General features: G+C 37.3%; 1 protein-coding gene across 1 annotated transcript in view; it reads right to left on the minus strand.

Annotated features, from left to right (window-relative positions):
- snx9b (sorting nexin 9b) overlaps nt 1-18,403 on the minus strand; it is a 74,642-nt gene that overhangs the window by 7,006 nt on the left and 49,233 nt on the right. Inside the window, exons 8-15 of the mRNA XM_061986970.2 lie at nt 15,150-15,275; nt 14,968-15,085; nt 14,760-14,890; nt 14,603-14,706; nt 14,413-14,516; nt 14,259-14,336; nt 9,565-9,641; nt 1,299-1,388 (exon numbers count right to left, since the gene is read on the minus strand). Coding sequence (XP_061842954.2) covers nt 1,299-1,388; nt 9,565-9,641; nt 14,259-14,336; nt 14,413-14,516; nt 14,603-14,706; nt 14,760-14,890; nt 14,968-15,085; nt 15,150-15,275 — 828 coding nt within the window. The remainder of the gene's footprint in view (nt 1-1,298; nt 1,389-9,564; nt 9,642-14,258; nt 14,337-14,412; nt 14,517-14,602; nt 14,707-14,759; nt 14,891-14,967; nt 15,086-15,149; nt 15,276-18,403) is intronic.

Consider the following 18,403-nt stretch of genomic DNA (forward strand, 5'->3'; position numbering starts at 1 on the left):
GAAGAAGCGCTTCCTGTTCTACCGGGAAAAAAGATGGCGGCTGTTTACCGTAGTTGCGAGATCGAAACTTTATGAAAATGAATCGTAATATTAATCCATATATAAAGCGCACCGGGTTATAAGCCGCACTGTCAGCTTTTGAGTAAATTTGTGGTTTTTAGGTGCGGCTAATAGTGCGGAAAATACGGTATACAATGGGCCATGCGGGCCCTAATAATACAGGGTCTGATCCATTAGGTTGTGTAATCCTCCATAACTGTAGGGGGAGCCCATGAGCAATAAACAATTTCCAGCCTGAATATTGAAATTAATTACAATTAGGGCTGTCAGACGATTAAAATATTTAATCGCATTTTGTCCACAGTTAATCACATTTAATAGCACATCTTTAATAAGTGTACCTGATTAAAATCTCCACACATTATTTTGTATTTATTTTTTAACTTATAATTATTTTTTATCAAGTTTTCATCAATAATTCTCATTTTGCCTCGTCACTTGTTTGGACACGTCGTGCAGAGAATAACAAAGTGTCGACGTGTTTTGCTTTTTTGTGGGGACAGAAAAGCAAGCTCAAATAGGCAACCACATGTTAAAAAATAAGCCCCCCAAAAACCTGCGACTTACAAACTTTGCAAGCAACCTTAGGAAAAAAAATGTTTTTAATATGCGGACTTTGCAACACTGCTGCTAGGAACTACGGCGATGTGGATAGAAATAAGTGAAGTGAAGTGAATTATATTTATATAGCGCTTTTCTCTAGTGACTCAAAGCGCTTTACATAGTGAAAGCCAATATCTAAGTTACATTTAAACCAGTGTGGGTGACACTGGGAGCAGGTGGGTAAAGTGTCTTGCTTAAGGACACAACAGCAGTGACTAGGATGGCGGAAGCGGAGATCGAACCTGGAACCCTCAAGTTGCTGGCACGGCCGCTCTACCAACCGAGCTGTACTTTGCTTTTGTGGAGAGAGAGAGACACCTGCCACGACTTCCAAACTAAACTTGCCATTCAATATGACCTTTTCTTTGTCTGTAGTAGGGTTGTCCCGATACCAATATTTTGGTACCGGTACAAAATGTATTTCGATAATTCCACGACTGTATGTATCGGTATCGGTAATTAAGAGTTGGACAATATCGGCAAAAAAGCCATTATCGGACATCTCTATGAGAAACCTCTATATGACTTTCGCTCCAGACTTCATGTTTGTTTGAGATTGCTATTACTGCCACAAGTGGTGGAAAAGTGTATTACAACTGTGTAGCCAAGTGTTAAGAAACTCTGTGCAAGTCTACCTTATGGACTCCAATGGTGTCGGGGAAGCATCCCAGCAGACCTTTATACTCGTTGTTAGTCTCCATGAGGAAGTGGAGGTCTTTCTTGGGCTGGGGAGAGGAAAGACACACACATGACTCTAAGAACGTAAACAGGAAACAAAAGATTACAAGCTACAGGAAGTGCACGGTTACATTTAATCGATAACTACAGGATTCCAACTAGGAAGTAGCACACAGATAATATTGCACTTCTCTCCCAGTCTGCATGGCTAACACCAGCTGTAATACCATGTCCTAGCACAGGGTGTCACTAGACTCCATGTCAACAAGAGGACCAGCATTCTTACCAGACCAATCCTGTTTACAGATGCCGAAGGGACTTCACAGATCAACAAAAGGCCTGTTTCAGAATTTGCCACATTTCAGAAATATTTATAAACCACATTCACACACGAGGAGGAGCACTCTTTTTAAGGGGAACTGCACTTTTTTTTTTTTGAATATTATTCACAGTCCTTATGTAAGACAAGAACACATTTGTTTTTCTTTTTGTATGCATTCTAAATAGTAAATAAATGCGATCAAAAGTCCGCTTACAATGGAGCCGATTGGAGTCGCCCTATTCAGCCTATAAAGCCCTTAAAAAAACATCCAAACACCTCCATCAAGGTTTTATATATCCAAACTTATTCCACTGAGCGGGGGCAATTTTGATATTTTTTATTTTAAAAACCAATACAATATATGCATACCTGCCAACTACTCCGGTTTTCCCGTAATTAGTACGGTTTTCATCAACCTATTCCGGGTTACGGTTGCAGTGATAAAAAATACGGTTTTTCATTAATTAAAAACTTTTTATTTTTTTAAGTTTTATTCACGAAATCGCGTAACAACAATGACAATCGACACTGCTTCCCGTAACTTCCTATCCAGCCATTCCGAATGCCATGCGCGAGGCTATTTATAGCACCGCTGCCAAGCACGAGGCACCAGTTGCCATTGTTTCCAAACCAGCGAACGATCATGGAATCAGCCGGAGAAAAATCGCAAACGAGTCTTAAACCGAAAAGAAAACTGCAGTCATTCCGTGAAGAATATTCAAAAGCCTATCCGGGAATAATTATCCGTTCCAAAAAGGGTGAAAACTACGCGAATTGCACCTTGTGCAGACAAGATTTTTCGATCGGACACGGAGGAATTAGCGATGTAAAAGACCACGTTGGGACAAAAAAACACAAGTCTAATGCCGTTGCTAGCGATACAAGTGGAAAACTTTCAACGTTTTTCGTCGCCCAAACAGATTCTTTGGATGTGATAAATGCCGAAGTTTTATTTACGGAGGCAATAATTGAGCAAACAAAAAGGTAATGACACCAATGTTATCTATTGGAATTGTTTAGTACTGTTATACTGTTAAAAGTGTTTATACTATTTATGCTTTCAAGTCCAAGTTGAAGAAATCTTGTTAAATGTTGACAGCATAACTACCAAAATACAGAAGTATGTCCTTAATATTTTTGCAGTGCTATTTCTGTTGAAAAGTTCAAATGATTACATTAGAGATGTGATGTGCCACTTTTCAAGCGTCTGATGGCTTAAATTAATTTTCATTAATTTTTCATATTTTGAATTCTTTTGAAAGGCTTACAAAAAAACTACATTTGAATTGTAATTCCATGCTATTGACAGGACTATTAATTTTAATGAAGTTAGCTTACCATGTTTACAGTATGATAATTGTGATAGAAATGTGAATTTTAGGCACAGAATATTTTTTACAATTGAACAAGGCAGTAGATTATACAAGCTTGGACAGAAAGTTAATAATGACACCAATTTTTTTTTTAATGGAATTGTTTAGTACTGTTTTACCATTTGTTTACTGTAAAAAGTGTTTATACTTTCAATTAACAAATTGAAGTCTTGTGAAAGGTTGACAGGATAACTGGCATTAACTGTCAAAATAATTTCAAACTATTGAAGTTATCTTACAGAATAAACATGTCAATCAACCCATATGATTTTTGCTGTAATATTTTTGTTTTGAAAAGTCACTGTGGCTGATAGAAAAGTGATGGTTTTAGCAACATTTTAACCTGTCTGAATGCTAATAATCATTTTGCGTCAGGGGGCGAAGGAACCCCCCACCAGGACTTTGTCCTGGACTTACCGGGGCCTGCGGCCCCTGGACCCTGGCTACTAGGTTTTTCTGATTTCAAAAGTTGGCAGGTATGTATATGTATAAAATAAATATACATTTAGGCCTCCACTCAGGGTTTTGGTAAAAAAAAAATAAAAAATAGAAAAAATGTGTAATTATTCAGTATTATTATTTGTATTATTATTCAAGTTTTAAATCTCTAGATCAGTGGTTCTCAAATGGGGGTATGCGTACCCTTGGGGGTACTTGAAGGTATGCCAAAGGGTACGTGAGATTTTTTTTTAAATGTCTGTCAAAAAGAACTGTGAAAAGAAATGCAACGATGCAATATTCAGTGTTGACAGCTAGATTTATTGTGGACATGTTCCATAAATATTGATGTTAAAGATTTCCTTTTTTTGTGAAGAAATGTTTAGAATGAAGTTCATGAATCCAGATGGATCTCTATTACAATCCCCAAAGAGGGCACTTTAAGTTGATTACTTCTATGTGTATAAATCTTTATTTATAATTGAATCACTTGTTTATTTTTCAACAAGTTTTTAGGTTTTTTTTACATATTTTTTTCCAAATAGTTCAAGAAAGACCACAACAAATGAGCAATATTTTGCACTGTTATACAATTTAATAAATCAGAAACTGATGACATAGTGCTGTATTTTACTTCTTTATCTCTTTTTTTCAACCAAAAATGCTTTGCTCTGATTAGGGGGTACTTGAATTAAAAAAAATGTTCACAGGGGGGTACATCATTGAAAAAAGGTTGAGAACCACTGCTCTAGATCAACATTAGTTCGATCTGTCAATATAACGTTTTTAAAGATGTATGCTCTTTTTGTCAAAGAAAACCCAGTTTTTTTTAATGGGGAAAAACACAAAATATGCAATATTTTCACCCAATAAAATTTTTAAGTGGAATATTTGAGATTATATAATTAGAGCTTTAAAAAGGTCAATAACTCCTAACACCATTGATTTTATTTCATTATTATTTTTTGAGCAATGACACTTGAAAACAAATCACACTAAAAATTATTGGGGATCCAAAAGGGTCCTACTCATTAAAGTGTTAAAAAATATATATATATTTTTTTTACTGTTTGCTTTTAACACAATAATCTCTAGATCAACATTAGTTCTATCTGTCAATATAACGTTTTCAAAGATTTACGTTGTATGCTCTTTTTGTCAAAGAAAACCCAGTTTTTTCTAATGGGGAAAAACACAAAATATGCAATATTTTCACCCAATAACATTTTTAAGCGGAATATTTGAGATGATATAATAATTAGAGCCTTAAAAAGGTCAATAACTCCTAACACCATTGATTTTAATTCATTATTCTTTTTTGAGCAATGACACTTAAAAACAAATCACACTAAAAATTATTGGGGATCCAAAAGGGTCCTACTCATTAAAGTGTTAAAAAAAAATATTTTTTTTTTTACTGTTTGCTTTTAACACAATAATCTCTGGATCAACATTAGTTGTATCTGTCAATATAACGTTTTTAAATATTTACGTTGTATGCTTTTTTTGTCAAAGAAAACCCAGTTTTTTTAATGGGAAAAACACAAAATATGCAATATTTTCACCCAATAAAATTTTTAAGTGGAATATTTGAGATGATATAACAATTAGAGCCTTAAAAAGGTCAATAACTCCTAACCCCATTGATTTTATTTCATTATTCTTTTTTGAGCAATGACACTTGAAAACAAATCACACTAAAAATTATTGGGGATCCAAAAGGGTCCTAAAGTGTTAAAAAATATATATATATTTTTTTACTGTTTGCTTTTAACACAATAATCTCGAGATCAACTTCAGATCTAGCCGTCAATTATAAGTTTTATTGTTGTTTATAGGGTTAGGGTTAGGGCTACCACCAAACCTTGCCCCACCCCATCCCCGCCCACAATTCGGAGGTCTCAAGGTTAGCAACTCTGCACACAACTCATATGCACCTGGTCTGCCAGAGAATAAGAAGACTTGAGCAGTGTTGTAAACTACATATTTAGCGACTACCGTATTTTTCGGACTATAAGTTGCAGTTTTTTTCATAGTTTGGCCGGGCTCCAGTGCGATTTATATGTTTTTTTCCTTCTTTATTATGCATTTTCGGCAGGTGCGACTTATACTCCGGTGCGTCTTATACTCCGAAAAATACGGTATTTAGGCTCCTCTAAGCTACTTTCTCTAAGTCTTATCTGACATTTTTTGGGAGCATGAATATGGCTCACAGGCAGTTCTGTCTTGCTTGTGATATTTAAAAAAAACACAAAAAGTTCATTTATATTCCTGAACGTATTTGTTTTGCTTTTCCGGGTTTTTTTGCTCACTTTTTTTTTTTATCTCAGCTGCACGTGTGTCAAGGCCAATTATGCAAATTAGACGTTGACAGGGGTGCAGTTCTGTGGTAAACACTGAGGACCTACTACAAAGTGATGAAAGATCCTCTATACGACAGGAGTGCTGCACAAATGTAAGTAGCCCATGTCCAGATTTAGCCGGTTGAATGTGGCCTGTTCTATATTGTGTTGGGCTTCTTCTTCCTGTGTAGGTCCCAGCCTCAGGACACTGGGTTAAAGGGTCCAGGAGCAAGGAGGATGTAAACACTGCCGGCAGGAAACATTGTGACACGTGAGTGACGACCTGCTAATGAGGTGCTTGATAAAAACACACTGAAATACAGTACAGGCCAAAAGTTTGGACACACCTTCTCATTTCAATGTGTTTTCTTTATTTTCATGACTATTTACATTGTAGATTGTCACTGAAGGCATCACAACTATGAATGAACACATGTGGAGTTATGTACTTAACAAAAAAAGGGGGAATTAACTGAAAACATGTTTTATATTCTAGTTTCTTCAAAATAGCCACCCTTTGCTTTGATTACTTTTTCGCACACTCTTGGCATTCTCTCGACGAGCTTGAAGAGGTAGTCATCTGGAAGGGTTTTCACTTCACAGGTGTGCTTGAAGCTCATCGAGGGAATGCAAAGAGTGTGCAAAAAAAGTAATCAGAGCAAAGGGTGGCTATTTTGAAGAAACTAGAATACAAAACATATTCTCATTTCAATGTGTTTTCTTTATTTTAATGACTATTTACATTGTAGATTGTCACTGAAGGCATCAAAACTATGGCCCCTGTGAAGTGAAAACCCTTTCAGGTGACTTTTGAAGCTCATCGAGAGAATGCCAAGAGTGTGCAAAAAAGTAATCCGAGCAAAGGGTGGCTATTTTGAAGAAACTAGAATATAAAAGATAATCTCATTTCAATGTGTTTTCTTTATTTTCATGACTATTTACATTGTAGATTGTCACATCAAAACTATGAATGAACACATGTGGAGTTATGTACTTAACAAAAAAAAGGTGAAATAACCGAAAACATGGTTTATATTCTAGTTTCTTCAAAATAGCCACTCTTTGCTCTGATTACTCTTTCGTAAACTCTTGGTTTTCACTTCACAGGTGTGCTTGAAGCTCATCGAGAGAATACCAAGAGTATGCAAAAAAAGTAATCAGAGCAAAGGGTGGCTGTTTTGAAGAAACTAGAATACAAAACATATTCTCATTTCAATATGTTTTCTTTATTTTCATGACTATTTACATTGTAGATTGCCACTGAAGGCATCAAAACTATGACACCTGTGAAGTGAAAACCCTTTCAGGTGACTTTTGAAGCTCATCGAGAGAATGCCAAGAGTGTGCAAAAAAGTAATCAGAGCAAAGGGTGGCTATTTTGAAGAAACTAGAATATAAAAGATAATCTCATTTCAATGTGTTTTCTTTATTTTCATGACTATCTACATTGTAGATTGTCACTGAAGGCATCAAAACTATGAATGAACACATGTGGAGTTATGTACTTAACAAAAAAAGGTGAAATAACTGAAAACATGTTCTATATTCTAGTTTCTTCAAAGTAGCCACCCTTTGCTCTGATTACTCTTTCGCACACTCTTGGCATTCTCTCGATGAGCTTCAAAAGTCACCTGAAATGGTTTTCACTTCACAGGTGTGCTTGAAGCTCATGGAGAGAATGCCAAGAGTGTGCAAAAAAAGTAATCGGAGCAAAGGGTGGCTATTTGGAAGAAACTAGAATATAAAACGTATTCTCATTTCAATGTGTTTTCTTTATTTTCATGACTATTTACATTGTAGATTGCCACTGAAGGCATCAAAACTATGACACCTGTGAAGTGAAAACCCTTTCAGGTGACTTTTGAAGCTCATCGAGAGAATGCCAAGAGTGTGCAAAAAAAGTAATCGGAGCAAAGGGTGGCTATTTTGAAGAAACTAGAATATAAAACGTATTCTCATTTCAATGTGTTTTCTTTATTTTCATGACTATTTACATTGTGGATTGTCACTGAAGGCATCACAACTATGAATGAACACATGTGGAGTTATGTACTTAACAAAAAAAAGGTGAAATAACTGAAAACACGTTTTATATTCTAGTTTCTTCAAAATAGCCACTCTTTGCTCTGATTACTCTTTCATACACTCTTGGCATTCTCTCCATGAGCTTCAAGAGGTAGTCACCTGGAAGGGTTTTCACTTCACAGGTGTGCTTGAAGCTCATCGAGAGAATACCAAGAGTATGCAAAAAAAGTAATCAGAGCAAAGGGTGGCTATTTTGAAGAAACTAGAATACAAAACATATTCTCATTTCAATGTGTTTTCTTTATTTTCATGACTATTTACATTGTAGATTGTCATTGAAGGCATTAAAACTATGACACCTGTGAAGTGAAAACCCTTTCAGGTGACTTTTGAAGCTCATCGAGAGAATGCCAAGAGTGTGCAAAATAGTAATCCGAGCAAAGGGTGGCTATTTTGAAGAAACTAGAATATAAAACGTATTCTCATTTCAATGTGTTTTCTTTATTTTCATCATTGTAGATTGTCACTGAAGGCATCAAAACTATGACACCTGTGAAGTGAAAACCCTTTCAGGTGACTTTTGAAGCTCATCGAGAGAATGCCAAGAGTGTGCAAAAAAAGTAATCCGAGCAAAGGGTGGCTATTTTGAAGAAACTAGAATATAAAAGATAATCTCTTTTCAATGTGTTTTCTTTATTTTCATGACTATTTACATTGTAGATTGTCACTGAAGGCATTAAAACTATGACACCTGTGAAGTGAAAACCCTTTCAGGTGACTACCTCTTGAAGCTCATGGAGAGAATGCCAAGAGTGTGCAAAACGGTAATCAGAGCAAAGGGTGGCTATTTTGAAGAAACTAAAATATAAAACATATTCTCATTTCAATGTGTTTTCTTTATAGTCATAGTTTTGATGCCTTCAGTGACAATCCACAATGTAAATAGTCATGAAAATAAAGAAAACTCATTGAAATAAGTATGTTTTATATTGTAGTTTCTTCAAAATAGCCACCCTTTGCTCCGATTACTTTTTTTGCACACTCTTGGCATTCCCTCGATGAGCTTCAAGTAAACCTGTGAGTAAAAACCCTTCCAGGTGACTACCTCTAGAAGCTCATGGAGAGAATGCCAAGAGTGTGCAAAAAAGTATCAGAGCAAAGGGTGGCTATTTTGAAGAAACTAGAATGGCTATTTTGAAGAAACTAGAATATAAAACATGTTTTCAGTTGTTTCACCTTTTTTTGTTAAGTACATAACTCCACATGTGTTCATTCATAGTTGTGATGCCTTCAGTGACAATCTACAATGTAAATAGTCATGAAAATAAAGAAAACACATTGAATGAGGAGAAGGTGTGTCCAAACTTTTGGCCTGTGCTGTACATTTTTGTGATGCTCCGTCGTCCGACTTACAGGAGGGAAGGGATTCATATGGTTAATCATTTTGCAATGCAGTCTGCTAAAAATGACGGAAAGCGCCACTCTACAAAGCAACTGATGCTGTGGCCAAAGTTGTAATTGCCACAAAACACATTTTAAGACACTCAACACTTTATTGCCATCTGGCGGCTAAGGTGCAACCCCTACCCCAATTCGTCACGTTTCATGTGTCAGGTAAACCACAAGGAATGGGGCCATAGATTCCCCTTCCTACTGCATGAACGCAAACATTGACGTCGTGACAGAATGTGAGACAACGTTGACAACAAATAATAATATTTACCTGCTCCGCTACTAACTGCGCTATCTCCTCGTAGGTCTTCCCCGCTGCCGTCATGGCATCCGTCAGGGTTGACTCGCCTGCATCAGTGAGATATTAACATGTTATCTTTTTTAAGTACTACATAACAAAAACAAAATAATTAGTGAAATACTGTGTGAATGTGTAGCCAAGCTGAAATCAACTGAGCACCATAACACTTGCCAGTATGTCACAGCCTATCATAGTTATAACCTGCTGGATGCAGTCTAGGACAGTGTTTTTCAACCTTTTTTTAAGCCAAGGCACATTTTTTGCGTTGAAAAAATGCGGAGGCACACCACCAGCAAAAATCATTAAAAACGAAACTCAGTTGACAGTAAAAAGTCGTTGTCGCAATTGTTGGATATGAATTCAAAGCATAACCAAGCATGCATCACTATAGCTCTTGTCTCAAAGTAGGTGTACTGTCACCACCTGTCACATCACACCCTGACTTATTGAGTTTTTGCTGTTTTCCTATGTGTAGTGTTTTAGTTCTTGTCTTGCGCTCCTATTTTGGTGGCTTTTTCTCTTTTTTTGATATTTTCCTGTAGCAGTTTCATGTCTTCCTTTGAGCGATATTCCCCACACCTGCTTTGTTTTAGCAATCAAGAATATTTCAGTTGTTTTTATCCTTCTTTGTGGGGACATTGTCATGTCATGTTCGGATGTACATTGTGGACGCCGTCTTTGCTCCACAGTAAGTCTTTGCTGTCGTCCAGCATTCTGTTTTTGTTTACTTTGTAGCCAGTTCAGTTTTAGTTTCGTTCTGCATAGCCTTCCCTAAGCTTCAATGCCTTTTCTTAGGGGTACTCACCTTTTGTTTATTTTTGGTTTAAGCATTAGACACCTTTTTACCTGCACACTGCCTCCCGCTGTTTCCGACATCTACAAAGCAATTAGCTAGCGGCTGCCACCTACTGATATGGAAGAGTATTACACGGTTACTCTGCCGAGCTCTAGACAGCACCGACACTCAACAACAACACATCATTTGCAGACTACTACTACTCAGTGGCCTAGTGGTTAGAGTGTCCGTCCTGAGATCGGTAGGTTGGGAGTTCAAATCCCGGCCGAGTCATACCAAAGACTATAAAAATGGGACCCATTACCTCCCTGCTTGGCACTCAGCATCAAGGGTTGGAATTGGGGGTTAAATCACCAAAATGATTCCCGGGCGCAGCCACCGCTGCTGCCCACTGCTCCCCTCACCTCCCAGGGGGTGATCAAGGGTGATGGGTCAAATGCAGAGAATAATTTCGCCACACCTAGTGTGTGTGTGACAATCATTGGTACTTTAACTTTAACTATAATTACTGGTTTGCACAAAATATTTTTAACCTAAATAGGTGAAGTGACAATCTCCCACGGCACATCAGACTGTATCTCACGCGGCACGGTGGTTGAAAAACACTGCTCTAGTAGATAAGAGCCTGCAACAATGTGTGCAACATAGTTTCCATTTCAATAGAACTTTTGTGACAAATAATTAAATAAGAGTGCATCCGGAAAGTAATCATAGCGCTTCACTTTTTCCACACTGTGTTGTTACAGCCTTATTCCAGAATGAAAAAAAGTCACTTTTTCCTCAAAATGCTACACATTTTCATGCTGTGACCAAAAAAAAAACACAGCTACGTGCCTTTCCATATCATGTCCAATCATCTGCATTTACAATGACGCTGTGGAAACATGGATGCATGCTCAATTCTCAGCAGGCTGTGAATACTAATGGTATATGTATGGGATTTCTTTATTTGCAAAGATTTAGAAAAACATATTTTTCATGTTGTCATTTAAAGGTGTTGTGTGTAAAATGTTGAAAAAATACATATATTTCATTTTTAAATAAGGCGGTAACATCACAAAATGTGTAATAGGGCTATTGGTTACACTGTAATACAACAATAATAATAATAGTAAATCACAATTGTCAGATTCAAATTCCAAAGATGATTTTTTTTAATGTACAGTACATGCCAAAAGTTTGGACACCTTCTCATTCAATGCATTTTCTTTATTTTCATGACTATTTACATTGTAGGTTGTCACTGAAGGCATCAAAACTATGAATGAACACATGTGGAGTTATGTACTTAACAAAAAAAAGGTGAAATAACTGAAAACATGTTTTGTATTCTAGTTTCCTCAAAATAGCCACCATTTGCTCTGAATACTGCTTTGCACACTCTTGGCATTCTCTCTATGAGCTTCAAGAGGTAGTCACCTGAAATGGTTTACTTCACAGGTGTGCTTAAAGCTCATCCAGAGAATGCCAAGAGTGTGCAAAGCAGTAATCAGAGCAAAGGGTGGCTATTTTGAAGAAACTAGAATATAAAACAACTTTTTTTTTTTGTTAAGTACCGTATTTTTCGGACTATAAGTCGCAGTTTTTTTCATAGTTTGGCCGGGCTCCAGTGCGACTTATGTTTTTTTCCTTTTTTATTATGCATTTTCGACAGGTGCGACTTACCGTATTTTTCGGAGTATAAGTCGCACCGGAGTATAAGTCGCACCTGCCGAAAATGCATAATAAAGAAGGAAAAAAACATATATAAATCGCACTGGAGCCCGGCCAAACTATGAAAAAAAACTGCGACTTATAGTCCGAAAAATACGGTAACTGTTTTTATATTGTTTTACTTTCTTTTTTATTCAAGAAAATGTTTTTTATTTATTTATCTTATTTTATTACTGTATTTTTCGGAGTATAAGTCGCACCTGCCAAAAATGCATAATAAAGAAGGAAAAAAACATATATAAGTCGCACTGGAGCCCGGCCAAACTATGAAAAAAACTGCGACTTATAGTCCGAAAAATACGGTAACTGTTTTTATATTGTTTTACTTTCTTTTTTATTCAAGAAAATGTTTTTTATTTATTTATCTTTTGTTATTACCGTATTTTTCGGAGTATAAGTCGCACCGGAGTATAAGTCGCACCTGCCGAAAATGCATAATAAAGAAGGAAAAAAACATATATAAATCACACTGGAGACCGGCCAAACTATGAAAAAAACTGCGACTTATAATCCGAAAAAATACGGTAACTGTTTTTGTATTGTTTTACTTTCTTTTTTATTCAAGAAAATGTTTTTTATTTATTTATCTTTTGTTATTACCGTATTTTTCGGAGTATAAGTCGCACCGGAGTATAAGTCGCACCTGCCGAAAATGCATAATAAAGAAGGAAAAAAACATATATAAGTCGCACTGGAGCCCGGCCAAACTATGAAAAAAACTGCGACTTATAGTCCGAAAAATACGGTAACTGTTTTTATATTGTTTTACTTTCTTTTTTATTCAAGAAAATGTTTTTTATTTATTAATCTTATTTTATTACCGTATTTTTCGGAGTATAAGTCGCACCGGAGTATAAGTCGCACCTGCCAAAAATGCATAATAAAGAAGGAAAAAAACATATATAAGTCGCACTGGAGCCCGGCCAAACTATGAAAAAAACTGCGACTTATAGTCCGAAAAATACGGTATACTCCGGTGCGACTTATACTCCGAAAAATACGGTACATAACTCCACATGTGTTCATTCATAGTTTTGATGCCTTCAGTGACAATCTACAATGTAAATAGTCATGAGAATAAAGAAAACACATTGAATGAGAAGGTGTGTCCAAACTTTTGGCATGTACTGTATATGCACTTACTGAGGGAAAAAATAAATACATTATAATAATTTAAATATATATATTTTACAAAATTTGAAAGGAATGTTTGTTATGAATTTATATTGATTAATAATTAATTTAAAAAAATGCACTTATTGGAAGATAATGGATTAAAGAGAATTAAAAACAATAATTGGCTAAAGGGGGAGGAGTATATTTACAACTAGAATTCACCAAGTCAAGTATTTCATATATATATATATATATATATATATATATATATATATATATATATATATATTTATTTTATTATATATGTATATATTTTTTTTAAATTTATATATATATATATATATATATATATATATATATATATATATATATATATATAAAATAAATACTTGAATTTCAGTGTTCATTTATTTACACGTATACACACACATAACACTCATCTACTCATTGTTGAGTTAAGGGTTGAATTGTCCATCCTTGTTCTATTCTCTGTCACTATTTTTCGAACCATGCTGAACACCCTCTCTGATGATGCATTGCTGTGTGGCACGCACAAAGGTGCTTTCATCAAATGCACTAGATGGCAGTATTGCCCTGTTTAAGAGTGTCACAACATTGCTGTTTACGGCAGACGAACGAACTGCTTTACGGTATACAAAAAAGTGACTGCTGTTGTTGTGTGTTGTTGCCACGCTGGGAGGACGTTAATGAAACTGCCTAACAATAAACCCACATAAGAAACCAAGAACTCGCCCTCCATCATTCTATAGTTATAACGTGATTGGGCAGGTACGCTTTTTTATATTGTGGAGAACCTGAGTCCGCCTGAATTTCGGGAGATTTTCGGGAGAAAATTTGTCCCGGGAAGGTTTTCGGGAGAGGCGCTGAATTTCGGGAGTCTCCCGGAAAATCCGGGAGGGTTGGCAAGTATGATTGTACGGAATATGTACTGTACTGTGCAATCTACTAATAAAAGTTTCAATCAATCAATCAAAAAAGCCATTTGCTACTAACAAAGTGCAGTATTTCCAGACTATACCTTGATATCCACTGCTGGTGAACACCGAGGAAAGGTTTTGGAAGGCTTTACCAATCCGCTGATATTCCTTTGGCAGAGCTGAATGAAGAGGCATTGTGTTACGCTGGGAGAGAAATGCAATAAATAAAGGTAAATGTAAGAAGAGACAACATACGTCCTGTGCATCTCTTCCAGTGCTCATTTCCCACTGTGAGGATTTCCTTCACGCCGTCGTCCATCGCCTTGGTAAACCTGCTGAACTGCTCGCATTTCTTCTCTCTGTTGGTAAACGATCATAACGGGGGGAGTGTTCATGTCACCTTGGTGTTTGCAAAAAAAAAAAAAAAGGAGTCCATCCAACTCACACTTCTATAGGGTCCAAGTCTGCAGCTTCCGGCTCAATGGTGGTGAAGATCATCACTCCCACCGTCTCATCCTTCTCTGCTTTTCTCTTCCCCGTTTTCCAGTCCTGCGCCGTTTGAAATATTAGCATGTTGGCACTCTCGGCGAGACAGAGCGTACCTTCTCGTCCTTATACGCGAGGAACAGCTGGAAGACTTCGCTGCAGGAAAGGACGGGGTGCCTGCACATCCTGCTCATCCAGCCCTGCAACCGCTCCATTCGCATCTTAATGAACTCTTCCTCAAAGCGCCCTGGCAAGGAAGACAAAGGTGCGGTGCTCATCTTGGTCGGCCTGTACGGTCACTGTGGAGAAGAGTCCCGCGCTCACCTGTCACCTGCTTGTCTGGTAAGGAGGGGATGGGGATGGCGGAGCCAAATTTGTCCAGCAGCCTCTCATAGAGCCAGTCAAAGTGCTTGTATCTGTGATTGACAGGGCGGTTTGTGGTCTGCAACCACAAGCCGGGGAGTTACGCCACAGCTGGCGGGTGAGTAAACGACATAGCTGCTTACGTTTGGCGTGATTTGGTACTCGATGTAGCTCTTCAGGCCGTACAGCTTTGAGCCTTTCTTGGGATCAGCGACCACACAGTCCAGCTGTGATTCTGGATAAAGCCACACCGGACCCACTTCTCCCATCTGGGAATCAAACAAAAGTTGCGAAGAACAATAAAGATAACGCTCAAATTCCATACTTTTATAGGATTACGTAAAATCAAACGATGCTATATTTCGATGTTGCACGTGACATCTCGTACGGGTGCAAACACTTGGCCGGGAAACTAGCAGCATACCTGCCAACTACTCCGGTTTTCCCGTACTTAGTACGGTTTTCATCAACCTATTCCGGTTAAAAAATACGGTTTTTCATTAATTAAAAAAAAAATTTTTTTTTAAGTTTTATTCACGAAATCGCGTAACAACGATCACAATCGACACTGCTTCCCGTAACTTCCTATCGAGCCATTCCGAATGCCATGCGCGAGGCTATTTATAGCACCGCTGCCAAGCACGAGGCACCTGTTGCCCATTGTTTCCAAACGAGCGAACGATCATGGAATCAGCCGGAGAAAAATCGCAAACGAATCTTAAACCGAAAAGAAAACTGCAGTCATTCCGTGAAGAATATTCAAAAGCCTATCCGGGAATAATTATCCGTTCCAAAAAGGGTGAAAACTACACGAATTGCACCTTGTGCAGACAAGATTTTTCGATCGGACACGGAGGAATTAGCGATGTAAAAGACCACGTTGGGACAAAAAAACACAAGTCTAATGCCGTTGCTAGCGATACAAGTGGAAAACTTTCAACGTTTTTCGGATTTTAGCCACAAAAAGGTAATGACACCAATGTTATCTATTGGAATTGTTTAGTACTGTTATACTGTTAAAAGTGTTTATACTATTTATCCTTTCAAGTCCAAGTTGAAGAAATCTTGTTAAATGTTGACAGCATAACTACCAAAATACAGAAGTATGTCCTTAATATTTTTGCAGTGCTATTTCTGTTGAAAAGTTCAAATGATTACATTAGAGATGTGATGTGCCACTTTTCAAGTGTCTGATGGCTTAAATTAATTTGCATAAATTTTTCATATTTTGAATTCTTTTGAAAGGCTTACAAAAAAACTACATTTGAATTGTAATTCCATGCTATTGACAGGACTATTAATTTTAATGAAGTTAGCTTACCATGTTTACAGTATGATAATTGTGATAGAAATGTGAATTTTAGGCACAGAATATTTTTTTACAATTGAACAAGGCAGTAGATTATACAAGCTTGGACAGAAAGTTAATAATGACACCAATTTTTTTTTTTTATGGAATTGTTTAGTACTGTTTTACCATTTGTTTACTGTAAAAAGTGTTTATACTGTTTATACTTTCAATTAACAAATTGAAGTCTTGTGAAAGGTTGACAGGATAACTGGCATTAACTGTCAAAATAATTTCAAACTATTGAAGTTAGCTTACAGAATAAACATGTCAATCAACCCATATGATTTTTGCTGTAATATTTTTGTTTTGAAAAGTCACTGTGACTGATAGAAAAGTGATGGTTTTAGCAACATTTTAACCTGTCTGAATGCTAATAATCATTTTGCGTCGGGGGGCGAAGCCCTGAACCCCCCACCAGGACTTTGTCTTGGACCTACCGGGGCCTGCGGCCCCTGGACCCTGGCTACTAGGTTTTTCTGATTTCAAAAGTTGGCAGGTATGTAGCAGTCAAGCACTTAAAAGAGCTGACTAAGCTGGACTGCCTTTATGTAATGTTGCATGTTTCCATGCCAACAAAGCAACAAGAAGGCGCTCAAAAGTAAATTTTTCAAAATGGGCCAACTTGATGCTTATTATTAGGGATGTCCGATAATACCGGACTGCCGATATTATCGGACGATAAATGCTTTAAAATGTAAAATCGGAAATTATCGGTATCGGTTTCAAAATTATCGGTTTCCAAAAGTAAAATGTATGACTTTTTAAAACGCCGCTGTGTACACGGACGTAGGGAGAAGTACAGAGCGCCAATAAACCTTAAAGGCACTGCCTTTCCGTGCCGGCCCAGTCACATAATATCTACGTCTTTTCACACACGCAAGTGAATGCCCTGCATACTTGGTCAACAGCCATACAGGTCACACTGTTGCAAATATGCGCCACACTGTGAACCCACACCAAACAAGAATGACAAACACATCCGCACCGTAACACAACATAAACACAACAGAACAAATACCCAGAACCCCTTGCAGCACTAACTCTTCCGGCACGCTACAATATACACCCCCCCGCTACCCCCACCTAAACCTCCTTATGCTCTCTCAGGGAGAGCATGTCCCAAATTCCAAGCTGCTGTTTTGAGGCATGTTAAAAAAAAAATAATGCACTTTGTGACTTCAATAATAAATATGGCAGTGCCATGTTGGCACTTTTTTTCCATAACTTGAGTTGATTTATTTTGGAAAACCTTGTTACAGTGTTTAATGCAGTGATTTTCAACCACTGTGCCGCGGCACACTAGTGTGCCCGTGAGATATTGTCTGGTGTGCCGTGGGAAATTATGCAACTTCACCTAATTGGTCCAAAAAATATTTTTTGCAAATCAATAATCATAATAATGTGGCGTTGTCTAGTGCCTGTGCTGTGTAGAGCTTGGCAAGGTAATCTTGTAATACTCCATATCAGTAGGTGGCAGCGGGTAGTTCATTGCTTTGTAGAAGTCGGAACGCGTCGAGGATGGTTTGTCGTGATCCCAATATGCAGAGCACAGCGGGAGACAGTGTGCGGGTAACAAGGTATGTAACGCTTAAACCAAAAATGAACAAAAGGCAAGTCCCGCTCGGAAAAGGCACTGAAGCATAGGGATGGCTATGTAAAACACAAGTACAACTGAACTGGCTACAAAGTCAACAAAAACAGAATGCTGGACGACAGCAAAAACTTACAGCGTGTGGCGCATAGACGGCGTCCACAAAGCACATCCATACATGACATGACAACCTGGTGGAGTTTCATTTTTTAACCTTTTCTGCTGGTGGTGTGCCTCCGTATTTTTTTAATGAAAAAAATGTGCCTTGGCTCAAAAAAGGTTGAAAAACACTGGTTTAATGCATCACAACAAAATGAGGCATAATAATGTGTTAATTCCACGACTGTATATATCGGTATCGGTTGATGTCGGAATCGGTAATTAAGAGTTGGACAATATCGGAATATCAACAAAAAAGCCATTATCGGACATCTCTACTTATTGTTATTATTGGA

Source organism: Nerophis lumbriciformis, linkage group LG26, assembly GCF_033978685.3.
Source record: "Nerophis lumbriciformis linkage group LG26, RoL_Nlum_v2.1, whole genome shotgun sequence".
NCBI classification, from domain to species: Eukaryota; Metazoa; Chordata; class Actinopteri; order Syngnathiformes; family Syngnathidae; genus Nerophis; species Nerophis lumbriciformis.